The sequence below is a fragment of the Nannobrachium achirus genome (assembly GCF_963921795.1).
Source record: "Nannobrachium achirus genome assembly, chromosome: 13".
Classification (NCBI taxonomy): domain Eukaryota; kingdom Metazoa; phylum Chordata; class Actinopteri; order Myctophiformes; family Myctophidae; genus Nannobrachium; species Nannobrachium achirus.
The window spans coordinates 41,977,147-42,002,962 of NC_137833.1; the positions used below are offsets into that span (position 1 = coordinate 41,977,147).

General features: G+C 42.5%; 1 protein-coding gene across 1 annotated transcript; it reads right to left on the reverse strand.

Annotated features, from left to right (window-relative positions):
• Positions 1 to 7,888: 7,888 nt before the first annotated feature.
• Positions 7,889 to 18,214, reverse strand: kcnk18 (potassium channel, subfamily K, member 18; the record flags this gene model as incomplete). Its single annotated transcript, XM_080740727.1, has 3 exons — positions 7,889 to 8,724; positions 16,812 to 16,958; positions 18,049 to 18,214. 3 exons carry the CDS (start codon positions 18,212 to 18,214, stop codon positions 7,889 to 7,891), a joined length of 1,149 nt encoding a protein of 382 aa, XP_080596853.1.
• Positions 18,215 to 25,816: the final 7,602 nt, after the last annotated feature.

A 25,816-nucleotide genomic window follows, 5' to 3' on the forward strand; every position in this document is an offset into this window, starting at 1 on the left:
ACAGATTTTGCCCTAAAATCACGCAAGCCGGTACACAGTATCTCTACAGTCATGTCATGAACATGGATCTGTTCCATTTCATATATTCCCTCCTGATTTGTCTTCCATTGCCTTCCAAAGTTTGTGTATGCGACCTGACGGTCGATTATCTCCCGATTTAGGGAGTCTTACTGGTTTTCATTGAGTGACATTGTCATTACGTTATTACCACAGCTACCAATGCAGATGTTTTCTGAATAGTTACACAAATCCAATCTGATGTCTTGCAAATAATAGTGTGGACTCTGGAATGGTCAGTCGGTTCTAAACATCAGAATTGAGAAACAAATTGGATTTGATTGCAGTTGGAATAAAGCCTAATATATAATCAAATAGCAAATGAAGTCAGCAGAGCTACAGTTACTTTTGTCTATGCATCATTGTATCCTTTTGCAAAGAAATGCATCCAGGTAGGCTACCAACAGGAAAGGTCCACAGGTCCACAGGTAAGGTCTACTGGCTTTGTGATTAGTGCAGTTATATTTGCACTGATTCTTTTGACGTGATTTTTATACCAATGCAACAATAGTAGCATATAAAGAATTCAGCAACACATTTTGTGAATATGATTTATTATTCTCAGCATACATTGTAGCCTATACAGTAGGTTGTGATTTGGTCGACAGCCTGAGAAATGTTTGAATGCTTTGTTATTATGATTATTATATGATTATTATTATTTTGGGTCTTTCATGCCTTTATTGATAGGACAGTAGACTGACAGGAAATGGGAAGAGAGATGGGGAGTGACACGCAGCTAAGGTCATCGGGATTCGAACCCACCACACGCTGTCAGGCTGGCATTGCAGCCTATAAGGAATCCAGGCCCGACGGCCCGGGCCTGTATGCCTTTGTATTTTGCACAATAAGGGGCTAAACACATGAATTCTATTAATGTATCTGTCTGACTCAATGAAATGTCATAAAGTGAACGTAGGGGTATATTATTGGACCCGGCACAGTTTGTATTCATTTATCCATTTCCCATTTGTATCTCAAGAGTGTAAAAATGTAGCCCCCCCCAGATCCATTTGTTTACAACTTTGCATTTATACACTTTCAGAGTCTATAACACAGTTAAAACATTTCCTTGTACATTGTCCTTTTGTACATTTAGTCTTGATGGCTTGAGCACATGCCCTTCCAATGGCGCCATCTTGTGTTGTGGTTTGTCCCCTACAACTATTGAGACTAGAAATAAACAAGTGTGCTGCTAATGATATAATGCATTTCTTATGTGAAGGCAAAGCAGTGCCTTAACTACATTATATGCCTTACTGCCAGTGTTAGTGGACATAAAAAAAACTTTACCATCCTTAAATTACAGACTGGCAAAGGCCATAATATCAATGGGGAGCCAGGAAGGCATTGTTCTTTTTTCTTTTGCTGTGTGGCCAGCTGTATAATTCATACAAGGACATTACTGTGTACCAGTCCCTGCACATACAGTACTAGCATCATGTCCAGAGGGTGTACTTGTACATCAAGCTGCCTCACGCTACAGAAACAGCTCCTTCCCTATAGGACTCATGGCTCGGAAAGGCTTACTTACTGTGTACCAGCCTCTGTGAATCAAGCTTTACTGTCTCAGTATGCCATACTAATAGCTGCGAGCGTAGGTCGCTATTTAGTATGCAAATCTCCAGCTCATGTCTGCCCATCCGTCTGTCTGTCTGTCTGTCTGTCTGTCTGTCTGTCTGTCTGTCTGTCTGCATGTCTGTCACACCTCATGCTCTTCTGAAATCACAATGATGTTTAATGGCCAGGACAGAATTCATTTGCACTGACCTGTTCTGACATCACAATGATGACTTGACCGGCTCAGCACCCAGGATATAGCTTACCTTTTCTGACATCACAATGATGACTCGCCCAGCTCAGCGTTCTCAACGTCTGGCCGGGCACGTCCTGATAAGGCAAACGCCGATAAGGCAAACGCCGATAAGACAAACTAATGTACTAAACCTCCTTTTGTTATGGTGAAATGTGAGCTCACCTGCATCGCGTTTCATGATCCCATTCATGCGTTTATCGGGCGCTTGCCCAGGCCGTAAACGATTGCATTCACCACGGCTTCGTAGCTCACGCGGCCCTGGCCCGCTCTTCGCGTGCACTCGCGCCGCTTGCAATGTCGTGGACAATAACTATGACATATAACCATATTGTATTGCTCAAAATTCTTTATTCATTTCACCATAACAAAAGGAGGCTACTCTGTTGCATGTTTGCCTTATCAGCGTTTGCCTTATCAGCGTTTGCCTTAGCAGGATTTCCCCGTCTGGCCTTACTAACTAGCATACATTTTACTCCCTTGCTACCTGGCCCGAAAACTTCAATAATAAGTCCAGATATGGGCATTCCCAGATGATGCCCTGTTATGCCCATATATGGAGATCCATGATGTCATCAATATCTATACTATAATTTTGCGAATGTCTGTCTGAGTGAGTGTCTGTCTGTCTGAGTGTCTGTCACAGCGTTTCTCCTCAGTGGCTGGAGCAATTGATCTGAAATCGCATCACCATTAGCATATGAACACACCTGACATAACTGTGAAGCCCGTTTGTCACTTTCACAAATCATGTTGGCTGGCCCTCTTTCAGATGTTGTCATGTAGATCGGTACACAGTATCTCTGTAGCCTTTAAACGAAACAGGTATTTCTTACATTGATGCTCCTACATATTATCATGCAAGCACCAGAAAGTTACTTTCCATCCCTCATATACTGTTTGCACAGTGCACACCCCATAACCCACACACTGCACATCATTTCGGAGCTCATATCTTTGAAAGGGTAAGGACTAGTCTATACTATAATTTTCCGAATGTCTGTCTGAGTGAGTGTCTGTCTGTCTGTCTGTCTGTCTGTCTGTCTGTCTGTCTGTCTGAGTGTCTGTCACAGCGTTTCTCCTCAGTGGCTGGAGCAAATGATCTGAAATCGCATCACCATTAGCATATGAACACACCTAACATAACTGTGAAGCCCGTTTGTCACTTTCACAAATCATATGCTGCATATTAGCATTTTTATGGTGTATCTACTATCTATTCTGCATCTAGCATGAGGCATATCTATTCTGCATCTAGCATGAGGCAAAATGTTTAACCAGCTCTGTGTGTGTGTGTGTGTGTGTGTGTGTGTGTGTGTGTGTGTGTGTGTGTGTGTGTGTGTGTGTGTGTAGGCGGGGGGGGGGGGGGGGGGGGGGGGTTACAGATGTTGTCCAAAAATCATGCAGATCGGTACACAGTATCTCTGTAGCCATTAAACGAAACGGGTATTTCTTACATTGATGCTCCTACATATTATCATGCAAGCACCAGTTAAAGTTACTTTCCATCCCTCATACTGTGTGCACAGTGCACACCCCATAACCCACACACTGCACATCATTTCAGAGCTCATATCTTTGAACGGGTAAGGACTAGTTAAGCAAATCTCTGGGAATGCCCATATATGGACATAGCCTATATCTGGGAATGACCATATATGGACATGTTATGTCAGTCTCATGTGGTCGATGTCAGTCAGTAGCAGAGAGGAGGATCTAAAATTTCAAAAATATTAAACTATTTGAAATGTTATGCTACAACTAGGTACAGATGGATAGATAAAATGATAAGATATTAGAGAGAGAGAGATAGATAGATAGGTGTAAGACCTGTTGTTTTTATTGCGTTAGGTATACGGTAAGTGTGCCAAAATGCTTAGTTTTCTATGCATTTTGGGTGTTTTAGGGGGTTTGTCCCCCCTTTTTTTCTGCCCACGCCGCTTTGCGGCATGGGCTGGAGGTGACTCCCCTATCATTTCTTCCTGCCCCACCTAGTGCTAAAGGCTAGATCCGGCCCTGTTTTGACCACATTTTGTCCAACTTAAACAACCAACCAGGTCTGTGCATTCTTTGATAAGGTTGTGTTCCTTTCTGGTCAACCAGAGTTAGGGTGCTGCTATTGTTGGCATAAGGCAAACACTCTGCAGCACCAATGGAACAGAGCCTTAACTAGAAAAGTGCACTCACTCCTCTTTGAGCACAGGTCTCCACCATGCTGGGTTGCCTACCCAGGACTCACACATTTCGGAAGCCACTTGGAATGGAATCTGAAAACTGAGTACACAGTACATCTTGATCACATGACCCCACACATTATGTGTGTAGTGTAACCATTTATGTTTTGGACAAATCTAGAAATAGAAAAAAGTGCAAAATCTAGTCTGCCACAAATGGCCGAGCTGGAGTTTGTCATGATCCAAGGAATCCCACAATGAGGCCAATTTAAAAATGTGGTGGCAGAGGTTCTTCCTTGGCCTACTGAGAGAGTGCGTGTAAGTTTCACATTGATATGCAGGAGATTAGCTGCTCACAGACACACAGCCAGACACACAGCCTTTGGCCGTTCGACCTGGCTAGAGGAACAGTCCAATCTTATGCCAATATGGCTGTCATGCCTATCACACACATCATCAGTATGTCAAATACATTTTGAACTTAGAACCTTGTGTAAAGCCCACCTGGACATAACGTACAAAGTATTGTCAATAATCTTTGACAATCTTTTGACGCTGTGCTCTGTGAACGAGCAACTGGACATAGTGATTCCACTCATTGTATTTAAAGGTTCAAGGTGTTTATTGTCACATACAGCATGTAGCAGCTGAGCAATGAGCATTACAAAGTGTTGTAATTCAAGCTTGTGTGGACCAATAAAATAAGAGAGAAAAAATGGTAGTAGTAATAAAAATGTAAGAATTATAAACAACACATGGTTAAATAATGGTGTGCCAGGTGGCTTTCTCCCTGAGCAAACTGTAGCTATAGAATAGATACTTTACAATATGTGCTAAAATGCTCTATAACTACTGTCAGCATTTCGGGGACTAATCATAAGTCTGACCTCTCAATAGTCCGACCAGGTTAACATTCACTAGATTTGCATTCACCAGTGTCGGCAGGTTAGCATTTAACCAGGTTAGCATCCACCAGCATTGGCAGGTTAGCATTTCACCAGGTTAGTTTTACTGAGGTTAGGGTTAGGGTTAAGGTTAGGTGGTCGGGTCGAAAAAATGGGAGATCGGAAAAATGGGAGATCAGAAGTTCAGAACTATGACATGGCACCCGTCATTTCAGTTGTCCAGTGAGTTAGAATGATTTTTAAAACATCTAGTGTTTGGTGTGAACAACCCTGAAAGGGCAGCTTGTCTGTCCGAAACGTTGGTCCTCTCTGTGTCATAATAAAGGGTTTGCATCGGCAGCTACAAGTGTGCGGCTATACTCTTCTTTAATTAGTGTTTGTTCCGTTGGCTGGCACCTCATAAGGACTGGTATGCTGTGCACTTTTTGATATTGGTGTGGACAGCCGGTAAAATCTTTTTAACGTCCCATTAGTCCCATTAAGGGTTAGGTTTAGGATTAAGGGTTAGGTTTAGGCATAGTTTTACTGAGGTTAGGGTAAGGGTTAGGATTAGGTTTAGGTATAGTAGCATTCACCAGGTTAGCATTCACCAGCGTTTGCAGGTTAGCATTTCACCAGCGAACGAACTATTGAACGTTGTATTAATGCTACGCTCCCTGGACAGCCTTCACGGCTCTGGCCTACATCTCAAAACTAAAATTGACGAAAGGGCCTTTCTGTGTGGAGTTTGCATGTTCTCCCCATGCCTCCTAGGGTAGATACCCTCACAAAAACACGCAGTAATCCTGGTCTCTATACTGCCTCCCCCTGGCCAGCCGGGGCGCCTGATGGAGGGGAAAGAAACTGGTTGGAATAACATGTTCCTTTCACGCGCTACGTCCAACTGGGGAAGCTACCCCCTGTCAGGTGATATGAAGCAGTGTGCTCACTCCTCATGCACTGATGTAAGCATGAACTTAGTTCGGGGCTCTCCCCAGGTTGGCAGAGGGAGAGCAGCGCCCAAGATTACGGCTTAAGCAATTGGCACTGGGTGAAAAATCATGAAAAAAAGAAATGAAAAAAAAGAAAAAGAAATTGAGAACATGTCTTCAGTGGGAGAAGAATTGTTTTCCTTGATCCTTTTATTGGGCTACAGTGATATGCATTTATATTAAACAATCCCAATACATCATGCTGAATTGTGATTGGTGTAGCAGCATCAGCTGAGCAGGTGCATATACAGTAAGTTATAACTAAGCTGTATTGCTTGGTGTGGAGTGGACAGCCCTTAAAAACCCTCTAGTATATAGTAAACTTGACCTGAGTTGGCTCTGTACTGTACTTGGTCTGCTTTTTCCCCTTCCCATCAGAATAGGGATGTTAGGGTTCAAGTGGTTAAAGCCCATGTTGTTAATATGTTATCACATGCAGTAACTTGCTATTCATAGCAGCAGATTGCACGGGAAGCCACGTCACAGCTATGTCACACATGCCATTATTTCTTGTCATCACACACAGCCCAGACTCAAATTAGTTTATATACTCAGGACAGGTGTGACTGCTTAAGGGACCGTGTTCACAGAAAGTGCTTTTTGAGCAGCCAGCGCCTTTCTGCCATGCATTTCTATAGCTTCTCTTCCCAGCGGCCGAGCATCGCACTCTTGGCGTCCAGCGTTTTTTGGCATTGTGCTTCAAGCAGAAAATATTGAACCAATGGTATTTCAGAACAGTAGACCATCAGAATAATGGCATGACACCGTTTGTATGTATCTATTTATGTCCCTAGAAAATTCCACTGCTTTTGTTGGGACATACGTACATACATACACACATACATATATGTATATGTACATTTACAGACAGACAGACAGACAGACAGACAGACAGACAGACAGACAGACAGACAGACAGACAGACAGACAGACAAGCCATGTTCTAAACAACTGGACCCTTTGGTGCCACAATGAAAAAAGGAAAATAGTCATACAAAAGTTTAGAACATAAAAAAAACATGAACAAAGTGAATTCTGCCAATATAAAATGAGTCCTGTTAGTGTAAATAATTATTTTCTGCCTATTTATCCTAAATGATATTGGTGACCTATCATTTTTTGTTGTGCTACAGAGAACTTCTGTAAAGGTAATATAACATGAATACAGAACATCTCACTTTCCCACAATTAAGTACCAGGACCTTTTTCATTTTCTTTTTCAGAATATGCTTGGTCATGTTCATCTATGTGCTAAAATAGTTTTGCCATACAATGAGAGTGAATGGATCAATACTTCTGGTTCCTCAATCACTGAGTCACAGTCTCTACAGATAAAGAAGTCAAGACCATCCATCTTTGGACGTATATCATTCAACATTGCTTTATATTTTAGACAACTAATTAAGTACAGTTTAGCTGATAGTGCAGTAAACTGCTGTGAAGTCCACACATCCAATTAAACACCAACACACTACACACATCATTCAACTAATATCAAATGTAATTATTGTGTCCGCATCTTGCATTCCTTTTGCTAGACTTTGCTTTATGAAATAAAAATGTATACAGTACATGAATACTTGCATTGTAATCCAAACATTCAAAAGGTTGGCACACAGTAAAATTCAAAATTTGTGCAATGTGAGGACGAAATCTTACCACTCAACACTAAACTGAAAGCAGTTTTAGTACCATAGTGCATAGCTGATAACATTGTACAGCTTCAACCAGTGTAGTAAACTGAAAGTTTGAAGAAATACCTTCAGGCAGTTCAGTTCTACTGGACAAAAGCTTTGGCCACATGCATAATTTATATTCCACAAACGCTATTAAAACTAGAGACAACAAGCAGGACAATGTTCACAGATCTCCCTCCTTACAGCCCACTGACACTCATCTTGGGGCTTGTTTGACCTGAACTTTGAGGACTTTGCAAGTCTGTGGCAACAAATAGACACCCTTGGAGACTTAATCATTTTCTTCATTTTCAAAGGTCACCACATGGCCCCTGCTGACAAAGCGCATACACTGTCGGTAGCAGCTGACAATGCGAGACTGGCCCAGCTTGATAGCCATAGACATGATGGCCATGCCAATGATGATGAAGAGTGAGGTAAGCATGAAGTAATTTGGGTGTTTGGGCACAATGTCACCAAACCCAATAGTAGTGAGTGTTATGAAACAGAAATAATAGGAGTCAAAATCATCAAACTCTGTTTCCCAAATGGGTAGAATCAGTCCAACAAAGGAAATGTAGGCGAATACCACGATGAGAATCAGCACAAAAGGTACATTCAGCTGTTCCATGTCACACCCTATACCTGTGAAGTCCCAGATGGTGTGTTTATCGGGTGGTGGCGGCATGCGGTCTAACTCTGGGCAGGAGAGACTCCTGAGCAGTGGACCTTTTCTGGTGAAGTTCTCCCTGGCAAGAATCTTTTCAAAGATATCAGTGTTGTTACGGAGTTGCGTTGACTTTCTCTTCACATCTGCCTGGCTGTGGAGCACCTCCCGGATGTCCATGGGTTCACCAACCACCACGTCGTGACTGAAGAGAAATGTGCCTTCTTGCAGAGACTGCTGGATTGAGCTTGCTGCCTTGTCTTGGGCCCTTCGTGGGGACCACTTACGGTAGCAGAGGCTTTTACAGACTTTGTGGAGGCGGAGGTAGGTTGTTGACATCAACACAGCAAGAATGTCTCCTACGTCACTGATAACCAGAAGCATCAGGGGGATGCCCACCATGGCATACAAGATACACGCCACCTTACCAGGTAGCGTCACTGGGTAGATCTCCCCATAACCTGCAACCAGAGATAACAAGCTCAGTTAATGTTAGGACTGTCTATAAGGCCCAAAATCACCTATACTTTTTAAAACTAATTGATACAAATCTTTCTCACTATTGGAGACAAAAATGTTTATAAATATGTCAAATGTGCACACAATTACATAAAGGAAATATGCATAAGGCAATGATCTCCAATATGCTGCATTGCTGCCATCTATTGGCAATTTCTGAGCATCACAAACCATTTCAGGTTTAGTAGGCCTATATATATATATATATATACACACACACACACACACACACACACACACACACACACACACACACACACACACACACACACACACACACACACACACACACACCACATATATATATATATATATATATATATATATATATATATATATATATATATATATATATATATATATATATATATATATATAAACACAATTTACCAGCTAGGCAGTACACCATTTAGATGCCCCATATGAGATAGCAATAATGCAATATACAGGGATGATATTACACAATATGGCTGCCACAACCTCAAACAGCCACTAATTGTGGTGATGTGAAAAAGCATTCTGCTCTCAGAGTGTTTTCCGTTAAGTGATTTGTGACCTTCATGTGGCTGACCAGCCATTAGCCATTAGCTTTTAGTTATTAGCTTGCTTCCTTTAACCATGTGTTATCAGAGTAAAGATCTCCTTATGGTTGTTACACTACTCATATCAACAACATAGAGACACAACTCTGCCAGTAAGATATACATATATTTAATATAGATTTGATATAATATTTAGGAGCTTAAATTCAAAATCAGAAATCAGAATCAAATAAGTGCCTCTATTACAATCTTTGTTTATGAATTTCTAGATCTTCTGGTTACTTTTTCAATCTAATGTTTATAAAAATAAGAATTGTAAACAGTATGACTAATTTCATAATTGCTGGCATTCACAAAAAATAGCAAAGCTTAGTTGCTCCTATAATTTGTCCTATAATGACATGCCAAAAACAGAAACACTAGGTTAAAAGTGGTTAGAATAAGTCATAAATAAACTAACAACGCATTGCAAACAGTATGTAAAGAATCTTTAATGACATTTTATCTAGGTTAACTGGAGGCTGATTTATGGCTTACTGCAAATAGCCTACAGACAGTTGCTAGATTCTGACATGAACAAGGTCTGGCTTTGTGACATGTCTACATACTGATTGTTACTTGCAGGCAGGCACTACTGAAGCTTCAGATGTTTGAAAGGGCTTATAAATGATAGATGATGGGATGATTCTTCATCAGAAATACTAAGTGTTTCATAAAGCATGTGCTGCATATTCCCTAGCACAGCACAGTCATAATATAAATCAACACAATACAACGGCACTGTCAAGGAAATAATAATACAATAAATCAATATATAACATACTATAACTTGTGTGGGTTGCAGTTGACTCTAGTGTAGATGTGTAGACTGTATAGAGTAAACACCATTAATTAACTTCCCACAATTCAAACGGTCTAAACTTTAACACCAACTATACAGTGAGTTTAGATGGAAAAGTTCTTGACAACTTCCCTCAACACAATTCAAACTGTCTAAACATTAACAGAGATAGAGATGAGGAAGAAGAAGTAAAGTAGACAATGGTGCGGCTGGTGGCATATACACTGCATGACGCATTGTGGGATGGCCTGCTGGGAGGACTGACTTGCATCAACAATCAGGGCTGTCTCTCAAAGTCGGGAGACCACCACTGGACAACCAGTTTGTTGAAGAGCCATGAAAATAATAATCAAAATAAGTGTGGTAAATGGTGCATTTATATAGCGCCTTTATCCAAGGCGCTTTACAGAGATTGTGCATTACATTCACGCAAACATTCATACACTGATGGCGGAGGAAACCATGCCAGGCACCAACCTGCACACCAGAAGCAACTAGGGGTTCAGAGTCTTGCTCAAGGACACTTTGACACTAACTCTGGGGTAGCCCAGGGTCGAACTGGGAACTCTTCGGGAATTACCCTCGCCTCCATGTACTAAGACGGTAACTCTACCCCTGAGCCACTGCTGTGTGTTTATTCATGTCCTCGACTACGCCACTAACTGACAGAAACACCTCTAGAGGTGCTTGAAACTAATTTCTGTCTGAGTCTAATAATGAGGTCCTGGATTGAATGGAAAATGTTATTAACTGTTATTCCTGGTAAATGTTTACTTATCATCAGTCTGGTATGAGCCTGTAGACCCACAGGGACTGGCAAGAAGCGGGCACTAGTACCACTGTGGCCCTGCAGCACAGCTAATCCCAACCATCCTACAACATAGTCCGGCTGCCAACAGGCTTTTAATGGCTTAAGTATGACATTAAGGTATATAGTTTTTTTATTGGCCCAAAATGTTGTCTATATATATACAATCATGAAACCACCTGCTGGCCGCCTGTCAGCATTGAGCAATTTTTTTTATAGGGGGTATAAGTTTGGGCCTATCCAATATACACTATACTATAAAGGAAAGAAATATTTATTTATTTTATTTAACCTTTATTTAACCAGATAAAAACACATTGAGACATAATCTCTTTTTCGAGTGTGACCTGGCCAAGAGGCAGAAATAAAACATTACACAATCCTTGCTTACATACAAGACATCACAACAAAAATAGAACATCCATGATACACAAACAGATACCTAAGAACTCCAAAAATACAAAATGTACACTAAATAAAAAAACTAGTTTACAATTCACAGGTAGCTATACACGCACAGTGTGCACAATACCCAAAAGGAAGAGATCAACAGAGCAATTAATTACAGGTCTGAACAAGTGCAAGTGTTTGTAGATCTAAATACCCCCAACAACTGCTTTAAAGTAGCATGTGAGGGGTCAAACTAGGGTTTTTAATTATTCTGAATCCATTGCAAGCCTTTGTTTGGCATGGAAAACATTCCTTGGGCTAAAACAGCTATGGATTAGTGATGAGTCATCACTTTTCACAATGTTGTGGGGTGCATTTTTATGCCAAGGAATGTTTTTCATGCAAAACCAATGCTTGCAATGGATTCAGAATAATTAAAAAAATATATATAGTTTGACCCCTCACATGCTACTTAAAGCAGATTTTTTGGGGGGTATTTTGTCCTTTATAGTATAGTGAGTGGATGGGCCTAATAACCCCTATAGAAAAAAATGCTCAATGTTGACAGGCAGTCAGCAGGTGGTTTCATGAATGTATATATATATACAACCTTTTAGGCCAATAAAAAAAACGATATACCTTAATGTCATTAAGCCAGTAAAAGCCTGTTGGCAGCCGGACTAACAGCTGTCTGCAGACAATGAGAAATACAACAGCTATAAGAGCAAAGGCAGCCACTCCTCACTTTTAGTTATTATGTTTAACCAAGCTAAAACATAAATAACTAGAAGCAGTGCTCTTCCGAGCACAGGTCTCCACCAGGCCAGGCGTCCTGGTGGTGGTACTGTATAATAGGCCAATGTAAAAAGGGTGGCATATGTTCTTCACCTTTCATGGCAATCGGACGCTGCCTGCATTGAGGCATTGTGTTCCAAAAATGTGTTTTGCTAAAGTCTACCTGCTGGTGGCACTATAACAGGCCAATGTGAAAAGGGTAGCATTTGTTCCTTGACATAGTGGGAAGAAGCTGCGTTGATGATTTGAGCCATTTTGTTCAAAAACGGAGCAATCCTGCAAACTTTGGAATCTAATATTAGCCAATCAGGATGGAATATGAAATATCAGAATATCAGTCGGCCCAAAGGTGGCGCTATAAAAGGCTGATGTGAAAAATGCAGTGAAAGGTTTTTCTTTGGCCTCTAGGGAGTGCGCGTACAAAGTTTGACAGTGATCGGTGGAGTTATAGGTAAAAACACAAATTGGCCTGTTATAGCGCCACCATGGGGATGATTTGAAATTTTTGATGTGGCATTTCTTCCTCAGCCTAGTGGGAATGTGCGTGCACAATTTCACAAAACTTGCACGCTGTGTTCATGATTTGAGACATTTTGTTCAAAACTGACCAATCTTACAAACTTTGGAAGCCAATCTCAGCCAATCAGGATGGAATATGGAAAATCGGACAGATCCGTCTCGATCACATGACTGTAGAGATACTGTCTACCGATGTTCGTGATCTTTTGACAAAATCTGTACTGTCAAAAAAGGAGTATGACATACATTGGCCTCATGGTGGTGCTATAAAAGTTAGCCCTGCAGGCGACAGAGAACTGTAACCATGCCGATCTCCGGTGTTGACACGAAAACGCAAATAAACAGCTCACATTTTGGGAAAGTGAAAACCAGGCGATGTGGTTGTGTCTGTGTTGTGTGCATATGCTAATGGTCAATGCCTATGTGTGCAAGTTGAGATCAATTGCTCAAGCCACTGAGGAGACAGAGTCTGATCACACCTAGTGTGAAGTGAGAGGTGCTATTTATAAGTTCATTTCACTAAGCGTCCCGCAGAGCTTGGCCAATGTGACCCTGGGCGTACAACAAACGTTAAGGGCTTTGTGCCAAGATGTAGGCCAGATGCATAGACTGTAGAAAAATATGGACGAAGCGAAGCCATTGGTTTCTATGCAGCGCAAATGGCCCTTTCTACCCCTTGGAATGGGTGTCGCCATCATAGAATTGTAAAAGCATCAGAGATGCTATTGGCTGCCAACAGTCACGTGCAACGCAGGGATACATGGGAGAATGTGGTCGGAGCCTCCCGAAATACAGCACACGAAGAAGAACACAGCCGGCTGGTATTAGTTTAGTTGGCCACGCCCCCCCCGCAACTTTATCATTTATTTTAAAATACATTAGACCACATTTCGACAAAAAGAATATGATGGTGATTGAAAGGCAATTTTAACTAGCGATAGGAACCATACAGTATTCATGAAAATGTTAATTAAGGTTAGAAAACGAAAGGGGAAAATTAATGGGATCCAATGGTGGGCAATTCTTTTTGCGATCGGCCGGGGGGGAAAACAGCGCAACTAGCGGCCAATCATAGGAAGTTTTAGTTCCGTATTGGAGTCATTTTAAATCGTCAGAACTATGCCCCTGGCCAGATGTAGGCAGCGCTTCAGAGCCCGGACAGTTTTGGGGTCGCACAACAAATTTTGAGTGCTTTGGGCCAAGATGTGGGCCAGATGTAGGCCACGCTTAAGAGCCCGGACAAAGCCAGATGTTGGAGCTCAGCTCCTTCCAGGAGCACCACTCCAAAAGAAAAATCAACTAGAAGCAGTGCTCCTCCGAGCACAGGTCTCCACCAGGTCAGATAGGTCCTGGTGACGCTAAATGGGAAAAGGGTGCCATGTCTTCTTGCCTTTAACGGCAATGTGACGCTACATGCATGATTCGAGGCATTTTGTTCCAAATATTAGTTTGGCAAAAGTGGACCTGCTGGTGGTAGTCTGGGATCACTTCACTTTTCGGGTTTGTAACCGGTCTGGAGCGGAAACCAAAAAATGTCATGTTGTAGTACTCAAATGACTACAATTTGCCGGAAAGATCAAACCGGATTCAGTTTTAACCCAAAATATTCCCCTGCGCTCAAGGACACACTTTTAGGGCCTACCTAATAAACTCCTTGATGCGGAGTAGTTTTGCTTTTGAAAAATTTGTTTGGTATATGCATCTTTTAGTCCAACTTTTAGCGACTGGCAAGACTACACTAGGCTACTCGAGCATTTTAATAGGGATTGGGGAAACAAACGAGGGGAATCAAATCAAAGCGATGCCGCTTCTTCTAGTGGTTTCCGCGCTCTGGGCGGAAACCAAACGGCCTGTAGTGAACGAACACCAGGCTTTCCCCCAGAAAGCCTGGTAGGCGAGGTTAGCTGGTGATGCTATAACAGGCCAATGTGAAAAGAGTGGCATTTGTTCCTTAATTTCACCAAAATCGCACACTGCGTTCATGATTTAAGGTATGTTATTCAAAGCGGACCAATCATGCAAACTCAAATCCTGGAAGCCAGTTTTAACCAATCAGGATGGAATATGGAAGATCGGACAGGTCTGTGTCGATCACATGACTGTAGAGATACTGTCTACTGATTTGTGTGGTTTTTGGACAAAATCTGTAGGAGTACTGGCCAAAAGTTAGTTTTGCAAAAATCAGACCCCTGGTGGCCCAGGTGAAAATTTGGGGCAGAGGTTCTGAATTGGTATCTAGGGAGTGGGTGTGCACAGTTTGGCAGCAACCAGGCCAACGGTGCTGGAGATTGGCTGGTAACAGACGGACAGGCGGACGGACGCACGGATGGACAGGGGCGAAAACATACTCTCCCCCATGCCTTCGGCTGGTGGAGACAATAAACATGGAAAAGGATAGCCATTTCTACTGAACATTGCTCACCTTTACCAAGGTAAAAAGATTATTTTGCAATCCAGAGCATACTGGAAGTGAAACGCTGCATGCTATCCGATTATTAATTACTGAGGGGAAACTCGTATTTTGTCCTATGTCGGAAAGGGAAATAGATCTGGACTGGACATTATATTTCATTATATTTCAGCAGATTGAAGGATACCGTGATGTAGTCAATAAATAATAATATTAAAAACAAGAAGCACTTCCGAGCACAGGTCTCCACCAGGTCTGGTAGGTCCTGGTGGTGCTAAATGTGAAAAGGGTCCAATGTCTTCTTCGGCCTTTAACGACAATGTGACGCTGCATGAATGATTTGAGGCATTTTGTTCCAAAAATGTGTTTGGCAAAAGTCGACCTGTTGGTGGCGCTATAACAGGCCAATGTGAAAAGAGTGGCATTTGTTCCTTGACTTAGTGGGAATGTGCATGCAGAATGTCTCTATAATCACAAGCTGCGTTCATGATTTAAGTAATTTTGTTCAAAATGGACCAATCCTGCAAACTTTGGAAGCCAATGTTAGCCAATTAGGATGGAATATGAAATATCGGACAGATCCGTCTTGATCACTTGACTATAGAGATACTTTGTACTGATTTGCATGCATAAGTCGGCCTCCTGGTGGCACTATAAAAGGCAGATATGAAACATGCAGGGCAAAGATTTTTCCTTTTTTTAAGTGGCATGTTTTCCTCTGCCAATTGGGAATGTGCATGCACAATTTCACCAACTACGTTCATGATTTCAGTTATTTTATTCAAAACGGACCAATCCTGCAAACTTTGGAAGACAGTTTTAGCCAATCAGGATGAAATATGGAAAATCGAACAGATCCATGTTGATCACATGACTGTAGAGATACTTTGTACCGATTCGCGTGATTTTTGGACAAAATCTGTAGGAGTACTGGTACGTTTTGCATTAATCGGCCTCCGGTTGGCGCTAGTAACAGGCCTGTGTGAAAAATGAGGGGCAGAGGTTCTGAATTGGTATCCAGGGAGTGTGTGTGCACAGTTTGTCAGCGACAGGGCCAACGGCGCCGGAGATTCACTGGTAACAAACGGACGGACGGACAGACGGACGCACGGACACACGGACGGACGAACGGACGGACGGACGGACGGACGGACGGACGGACGGACGGACGGACGGACGGAGGCGAAAACATAGTCTCTCCCATGCCTTTCGGCTGGTGGATAATAATTTAAAAAAATCAGGTTGTCCCATAGTCAACTGGGTTATTATGGATGGTTGACTGGCTGTTATAGGAGGAGGATGCTGCAAGTATCTTTAGTGCCTGGTAACATCAATGCAATCACACAGCTGAGCACACAGTCATTAGGCCCAAAGTGCAAGACGAGCCCCAAACCACAGGCAGCATGCAGCCAGAGGCTTTTCGTTTACTGTGCGTAATAGCCTAGTTTGGCTGACTACGAAATAGCCTATACGCCTAGATTCATGTCAACAGGCTATTTTAATGGAAAAATAACTAATTTAATTGAGATGTTAAAGTGAAGGAAAATGGCTTATTAAATTAAATAATAGCCACTAGTAGTTTTCAACAAAGAAGCCTAATTGAAATTAAGAAAAAGGAGTCTATTACAGCCTACCGGTATATAACTAGGGCATTTAAAAGGTCGTAGCTACGGTAGGTCTAGGCTACATCATCTTTCAACCCATGTTGTGTATAGCCTACTTACCAACTGTGGTGAATACAGTGCAACAGAAGAACATTGAACCTGTGAAGGACCACCGCTGTGGGCTCTGAAGCCACTTGGGCTTGAAGTATTCTCCGATGTAGGCCTTTACATCATCCACTATGTTTTGACGTGAATAGGATATGTTTTCTGAAATTATAAGAGGTGCATATGAGGGCAGAGGGCAAGGATAGGCTACAGCAATTCAGCAAAACAAAGTTTGATAAACTAACTTCAGCCTATAGCCTATATGTCAGAACAACATCCCTAATATAATTCAAGTATATGCTGTGGCGTAAAGTACATTTACTTAAGTGGGGGGAAAGGGGGGAAAACCACACATTTTCAGTATTGAAATATGTCATTAATATACCTTAGAGGAGTTGTGTGGAAATAAAATAAAATAAAGTTCCCCCCTTCTGTGTTGCCTAGAACTGGAGGATTGATTTTGGGGTTTGTATTGTAAAGTACACCATCAGTTTACAGTTTACAGTTTAGGCATTTAGCAGACGCTTTTAATCCAAAGCGATTTACAATAAGCAGATACAACATCACAATAATAAACAAATGAACACAAATAAACACCATGTTGACATCACACCGGTGTACTTGAATACAAACTCCAAAATCAATCCTCCAGTTCTAGGCAACATAGAAGGGGGGGGGGGGGGGGGGACTTCTCTTAATGACATGGTTCAATTTTGAAGATGGGTGGTTTCCCCCCTTTTGTAGGTATTTGTACTTTACTTGAGTATTTCCAATACTTTTACTTCTATTCCAATACATCTCGAATCCAAATATTGTACTTTTACTCCACTATACATTTAGGCCCATTTGAAAACTTTAATTAGGCTATTTTGATTATGATGAACTACTACATTTTGGACCATTGGAAAATAGCATTGCCCCGCATTGTGAGCTTGTAGATCTGCTGTTTTCAAAAGATTTTTTTAAACATTTGAAAACTTTAAATGGGACATTCTGCATAGTGAATACTTTACTTTTGGTAGGCCTTCTAATCTAAGTACATTTTAATTTGATGCCAATACTTTTTGCAAGTAGACTACATTTTTAATTCTGGACTTTTACTAGATGTAACAGAGTAGGCCTATTAGTCTATATTCTAAATTGCAGTAGGCCTATTGATACTTTTACTTAAGTAAAACATTTGAGTACTTTTTTCCCCCCACCACTGTTATATTAGGCTACATGTTAAAGTCTATTGGGCTTGGCGACTTACGGGTTTTGTCCTGGACGGAGGTGACGATTTCTCCCAAGAAGCGGTGGTATTGCTCTTCATTGGCGGTATCTCCGTCTCCTTCCAGATAACTGAAAAGTAACGCTCCCAAGGCTGCATAGCCGACCAGTGAAAGACAGAGGAAAAGATGAGGAAATACCTTCCACATGCGCGCAGCACATTTTGTCTTTAATTTTGACGGTCCAGATACTTTCACTGCCACTGACATCTTCCAGCAGCCTCTCACTGCGAGCCTCTTGTTTCACATGCAAGCGCCGTTAAGTCATCTTTTTGTTGAAGGCAGTCCTGCGCGTCCTGCGCACAATGCTGATGCACTGCGCGCACAGCCAATAAGTCATCATCACCATCCACACACGCATAACCTAGCCGAGGCTACTTGAGGCCTCTTGGGAGACCATTTATTGGCTAGACCCAATTAGCTCATATGCGGGCTTTGTCAGGTTGGTTCACCCTAGAGATGGCCAGTTAAATTATTGGGCAGAATGGACACTGTTAAAAAGAAAAGAGATAGGCTCATATAGACAGGCCAAATGATAGCTATACATTTCTCTGAACGCGACCTTTGATTTCAATTGAAATTATAGTTTTAGGCTACTTTGTGGTGTTAAATTAGTTTTTGCTACAACAGCAAGGCATATTGCCAGTTGTTTGGCAGACATGACAACAGTGATTAGTCTCATCCCCTTTTTACCGGCAGGCGGCAGCTGCTTGCAGGACCCTATATTTGAACCATGAGAATGCTGCCTGTTATAAACAATGCCATCTGGGGTTACCCACACCCCGACCATAAAGCATGCCGCAAAGGAAGAAGAAGATTTGGCATTGCCAATAGTTTTGTCAGTTTAACTGGCCTGATAATATTTCTGAATGGAATGAATGGCTCTTTATCAATTATGAGATTAGCCTAAATTTAAAGAAGCTGGACAAAAATGATTGCATAGTCCCCCAGCCCAGTCCCATAACTCTCCAATCCCAAATCCAATTTGTCATTCATTTATGCTGTTGGTATACCCTAGAATTTCATGTAAAATATATAGGCCTAGGCTATATGAAAAAAGGTCTATTTGAGGTAGAGTTGAACACTCAGGAACAGTTTTGTGACATAATCATAGCAGGGTACAAGAGATGTGAGACAAAAGTGAGGTCAGACACAACACTTTGCACCTAGGATCCCTATTCTGGCCTGGGTGTGTAATACTAGGGGAATATTAAGTAAAAATAGATTTGGGTTCAAAGGAGGGTGCCAACTGTCCCTGGGGGACCCCGGTCAGCTAAGTATATTGAGTTTTAAGTAACACTCATGGTTTTACCATGTAAAATAGATTGTAAGGTTAGGCATGCAGACATTTGTTTTTAAAATTAAATAAATTAGATTCAAGGAAATAAACCCTTTTAAATAAACCTTTTGTCAAGGTTTAAAATTGTATTAAAATTATAGCAAACTGTTTTGTTCTGATTATGTGTAATTCAGATTCTTAACACAGTAGCCCTTTCAAAATAACTCAAATCATCTTGCTTTTATGTTCATGGTTGATGAAAAAACCTGTCTATAGGAGGGAAATATTAGTCATGCAATTCTTAATGGAAGACCTTTACCAAAATAATCCTCTCCAATGGACACTGCCTTTAAACCTGCCCCTCGAGGTCTGGTTTGCATCATTGATATGTAAACATTTTAGTTGGCGTCCATGTTAAACTAAACAACGCTGTTCTGTTGTGTGACTCCTGGTCCTACGACCTAATTAGTCTTAGTCAAAGCTTTTAGAGGTGAATAAAGTCACTTGATGTTAGTGTTAACATGAGTTGCCTTGCGACGTGAGATCACTGCTGTCTGTGAGACTGGTCTTGACTGTGTATACATTATAGATGAGGCTCCTTGTTATCCAGGCTATAGGTGGAATATTTTAGCAAAGATGTGGTGAATGAATGAATGATCGTTATGTGGTGTGAAGCAAGTTTATTTTAAAGAGGTGCGGTACCTTAATTTTGTACTTTGTCTGTTTTGTATGTGTCTATGGAGTTAACATTACTCTAATAGACCCCTGGGTGTGGTTATAATATGCAAATATGTCTTCCCTGTGTATTTTTTGTTTCTTCCTGAAAGCCTCTGCGTCAAAAGGCCCAATTGAAATACACCAGTTTAATGACATCATAAAATCATCCCCTCAGCTGTGGGCGTGGCTAACTCAAACGCATGTGTGTGTTTGTGTGGCCTTGTAGGAGGAGGCGAAGGGACTGGTTCAGGTGGGTGGTGCTAAGGTGAAAACCAGGTATACTTATTATGATTATATTAGGAAGAAGACTTTTGAAAAAAAAAGTGTACAGAAATAGTTAAAATTGTGTTTTCATGTGGCCACCCCACCAGTTAATTAAGTATGCCAGGTTGTCAGGTGGGTGGTGACCCAGCTGAAGTTAGCCACACCCACAGTGTTGGGTGAATGGTAAATCGGGAGGGAATGAGTATATGATGTCATTATTTCTGTGTTTTTCGACTGGGCCTTTTGACTCAGAGGCTTTCAGCTTTCAGGAAGTAAATAAAAATACACAGGGAAGACAAATCAGCACATTACAACCCCACCCGGTGGTCTAATAGAGTAAAGTTAACTTCATAGACACATACAAAACAGAAAAAGTACAAAACTATGGCACCACCTCTTTAATGAACAGGTGGGTGTGGCCACATAAAAACATAATTTTAACACTTTCTGAACACCTTTTTTTTCATTCAGAGGATCGGGGGGGGGGGGGTAGGGTTAGCTTCGAATGACGCCATATAGTTTATACAGAGCCGAACTGAAATAAACTAGGCTCTAAAAGTGGAGTATGAATCGACCCTTAGGGTTAGCATTCACCAAGTTAGCATTCACCAGCATCGGCAGGTTAGAATTCACCAGCGTCGGCAGGTTAGCATTCACTAGCGTCGGCAGGTTGCCATTCACCAGCTTTGAACAGGGGAGTTAGATTCTGAGGGGAGTGAGAAAATGATATAACAACAGCAATGTAAGTATTCCATAAGCGTTGCGCTGGCTATCCACGAGCACAACATGGTCGCATCTGAAAACAAGGAAGTGTTGATCAAATAGAATCAATTTTCGGTTACTGCATCGTCTATTTCTCTCTTCAAATGTTTTCAAAAGCATTCATGAGAGCAACTTTTAGTTGTAAATAACAATGTGTGTTTGTTTACATGGCTATAGATACAGCATAAATCCAAGCAGTGGTACTCCTGAGCCTTTGATTACACAGCGGTCTGTTAGTGAGTTGGTCATTGAGTGGTCATTATCCAGAAATAGCACACAGCTGAATTCAGTGATTGACCAATCAGACTTAAGTATTCAACCAAGCTGTGTAACAAGTTACCATAACACACAATCTGTGAACTATAATAATGTAAGGCTTCCAGTGACTTCCAAACACTACGACATCTCCAGAGTTATTATCTTTTGGTTTAATTCTTTTTACTAAAAACGTCATCCGAAATAAATATGCCAGGGAAGGTAGAGACAATGTGTAATTGGTATTTTGTAAGGTAATAGTTCATCTGGCGCGGTGAGAAATAATTATTGGATTGTATTCACAGTCTCTAATTAATGGAAGATAGACCCTAGATGTAGGGTTATGGATTCACCATATATCAGTATATCAGGAAGATAGACCCTAGATGTAGGGTTATGGATTCACCATATATCAGTATATGATATCCCATATGATTTGAGAAAGAGCTGGATTGTGCCCCATATAGAAACTCAGCCTCTGCTGTAGAACTATTGTGCTCCGAGATGAGGTCCTACGGCCCTATATGCCGGCTGCGGTGGAATTCCTCCACGCTGAGGTAGATCACCATTTTAGAAACATCGTATCTATAAAGTAAAGGTAATTCTACTCTCCCAGAGTATGATTTTCTGAACACCGGCACCTAAAAAGTTTACGTTGGGGTTGGGAAAACGGTTTAAATCGCTTATTAGCCTGTGCCATGTTTTCCCATTCAACCCGGAAACCCCCCAGCGGCAGGTACCAGTACTCAATGGGAAGGGAGCAGTACTGGCACCTCCCGCCGGGGAGAAAACATGAGCTATCTATGAGTAGGCCATCTAGGAATTTGAAGCCTCGTGGCTTGATCCCTGCATGGCTCGTACTGGCTTTGTGTCAAAGGGTCCTTGAGCATGGTTCTGAAGTCTGAACCCAGGCCCTAACTGCTCCTGATTGCATGGCTTCCTTTGCAATTTGTGTGAAAGTGTATGGCAATGGGTGAATATAATGTTAATTCAATGTAGAATATTTATTGGATAAATGCTCAGGCTCTATATAAATACACCACAATTTTTGTATTAGTTATAGGCCTGTACAAAAGTCATATTGAACAGCAACCCTGCCCCCTGGCCCATCATCATGGTTGGCCCCACCCCTCATCTGCACTCACAAATCACACCTCAACTCATTGACTAATCAGGGCCAGGTGTGTATAAATACTGCTTGTGCCCACACTCTGTTGTCAGCAGCCCAAGAGAGAACACCTTCAGAGCCCTGTCTGGCCATAAACCTTGTCATGCGTCAATGATGTAAGTTTGTTGTTATTGGTGTTTTGTAGTTGTTGCTAATGATGTTGCCATAATAAGTGTTGCCGTGTAGTTGCCATAATGGTGTTGTGCCTTGTAGTTTTAACCATGTTGCCTTAGTTTATTGCTATTTGCTATAATGCTTGTTGTTGCCTTAGTTGTATTCATTGGTTATTGTAACTGCTAGATTTATATCGATGAATTGTGTCAATGCAGTAATCATGGAACTAGTAATGTTTGTGTATTATATTGAATTGTATCTAATGTATTCTTTTATCTGTTTTGTATTTAGAAATAAACCATGACCATAAAATATGAGAACCTGGTGGTCCTCCCCTTCATCCACACTCTTACCGGTGTCACATGGCAGTGCTAAAACCCCCTTTAAACCAGCTAGAACTACACCTTTCTTTCATGGTCCTTCGACGCCGAGAATAGAGCATTGCCATGGCTGAGCCTAGCCTGTATGAGCTTGTCACCTATCGGCTAAACAACCCGGCTAACCCGAAAACGGACCAGGAGTGGACCGAGTGGTTTGAGGAGAGCAACAGGATTTATGAACTCATATTAAACGAATCCAAGACCAGGCCCACCAAGACCTCTACTCCACCATCCAGGCCTACTCCTGCCTCGCCTCCAGTTCCCCGGGCGCCACCTTCTGCCTCGCTTCGCAAGACTCCTACTCCTCCTCCTACAGCAGCTAGGCCTCCTGCTCCCAAGGCTCCTGCTCCTAAGGCTCCCAAGGCTCCTGCTCCCAAGGCTCCTGTACTTGCTCCCAAGGCTCCTGCTCCCAAGGCTCCTGCTCCCAAGGCTCCGCCTCCTCCTCAGGCTCCTGCGCCCAAGACTCCGCCTCCTCCTCAGGCTCCGCCTCCTCCTCAGGCTCCTGCGCCCAAGACTCCGCCTCCTCCTCAGGCTCCTGCGCCCAAGCTTCCTCCAGTCGCCTCGTCCCCGGCGCCCCGGGCTCCTCCTCCAGTTGCCTCGTCCCCGGCGCCCCGGGCTCCTCCTCCAGTCCCCTCGTCCCCGGCGCCCCGGGCTCCTCCTCCAGACGCCTCGTCCCCGGCGCCCCGGGCTCCTCCTCCAGACGCCTCGTCCCCGGCGCCCCGGGCTCCTCCTCCAGTCGCCTCGTCCCCGGCGCCCCGGGCTCCTCCTCCAGTCGCCTCGTCCCCGGCGCCCCGGGCTCCTCCTCCAGTCGCCTCGTCCCCGGCGCCCCGGGCTCCTCCTCCAGTCGCCTCGCCTTCGGCGCCCCGGACTCCACCTCCACCTTCAGCCTCTCCTCCGGCACCCAGGGCTCCGCCTTCTTCACCACCTCCGGTGCCCGGGTCTCCTCCTGCAGTAAGGCCTCCTCAGTCTCCTCCCCCTCCTGCAGCCAGGCCTCCCAAACCCCCCCCAGTGTCTGAGGCCCCTCCTCAGCTGCCACCGCCTGAGCCCCCCCCCAGCCAGTTCGTTCTCACGGGGCGGCAGTACCACTCCTATTGCCAATATGACTTTAGATGTGTAAATACTCGCGTATTTGGGGCGGCTGTACAAAAGTCATATTGAACAGCAACCCTGCCCCCTGGCCCATCATCATGGTTGGCCCCACCCCTCATCTGCACTCACAAATCACACCTCAACTCATTGACTAATCAGGGCCAGGTGTGTATAAATACTGCTTGTGCCCACACTCTGTTGTCAGCAGCCCAAGAGAGAACACCTTCAGAGCCCTGTCTGGCCATAAACCTTGTCATGCGTCAATGATGTAAGTTTGTTGTTATTGGTGTTTTGTAGTTGTTGCTAATGATGTTGCCATAATAAGTGTTGCCGTGTAGTTGCCATAATGGTGTTGTGCCTTGTAGTTTTAACCATGTTGCCTTAGTTTATTGCTATTTGCTATAATGCTTGTTGTTGCCTTAGTTGTATTCATTGGTTATTGTAACTGCTAGATTTATATCGATGAATTGTGTCAATGCAGTAATCATGGAACTAGTAATGTTTGTGTATTATATTGAATTGTATCTAATGTATTCTTTTATCTGTTTTGTATTTAGAAATAAACCATGACCATAAAATATGAGAACCTGGTGGTCCTCCCCTTCATCCACACTCTTACCGGTGTCACATGGCAGTGCTAAAACCCCCTTTAAACCAGCTAGAACTACACCTTTCTTTCATGGTCCTTCGACGCCGAGAATAGAGCATTGCCATGGCTGAGCCTAGCCTGTATGAGCTTGTCACCTATCGGCTAAACAACCCGGCTAACCCGAAAACGGACCAGGAGTGCTACTTTATTTATAAACGTTGCTAAGGAACGCTTAGCCGTTATGTTATGGCTAATAACACCCAGCTCTCAACCAATAGGACTGCTTGATCAGAACCAACTGTTTAAACACAAAATTCAAATGGTGCTGTGCATGCCAATTTCACAATTCTGAAACCCATTTCTGAAACCCAAGCACTAATACATACATTATGTTATTTTACTGACATTATTCTTTTGCTAACTACTATTTTAACGTCTTTCATTTTCAAATTATGTACAGTACATTGACCAGTGTTGTTGTGTATTTTCTGCCTTGATGCATAAGAGAATTAACAGAAACTCCAAGCTGATGTAAGGATTAATATTCCTTTTTGAATAATTTGATTCAGACTGATACCCATTGGCAAACATGCAACAATGGATTAACAGGGGCAATATGTCCCTAAGGGACAGTTTGAGTGCTACTATCGGTAATTCAATCAATCCCATTTGGAACAAAATGACACTGATAGTGTATTATGCTTCGTGTCATAATGTAATGCCATTAACACAATCTAATTCCAAGTCTTAAGACAGTGCTTTCTCTGGGTGGGGAAGATATTTTCCAGTGATAATATCCACTCCCTTTTACCACTCGAGGCTTGTGTTTGTCCTGGGACTGTTGCCAAGCACTTCATCTTTTATACCAGCTCTGTAGCTTACACTTTGTTGATGCTGTGTGTCAACAATGTACATTAAATGTGTTGCTGCTTCTCTGCCTACATTGACATGATGTACTGGAAGGGACCCTATACGTTTCTAATAACGTTTGGAAGTATTTCAACATTATTGGTACATATTGAAGAAACTAGACGTTTGTGGCCTTTTGGGCCACTCACGTCTAGAGATCGTGCCCGTGGCGTGAACACCTATGTTGCACCACCAGTGAGCCAACTGATATGGCCATATGCAGAAC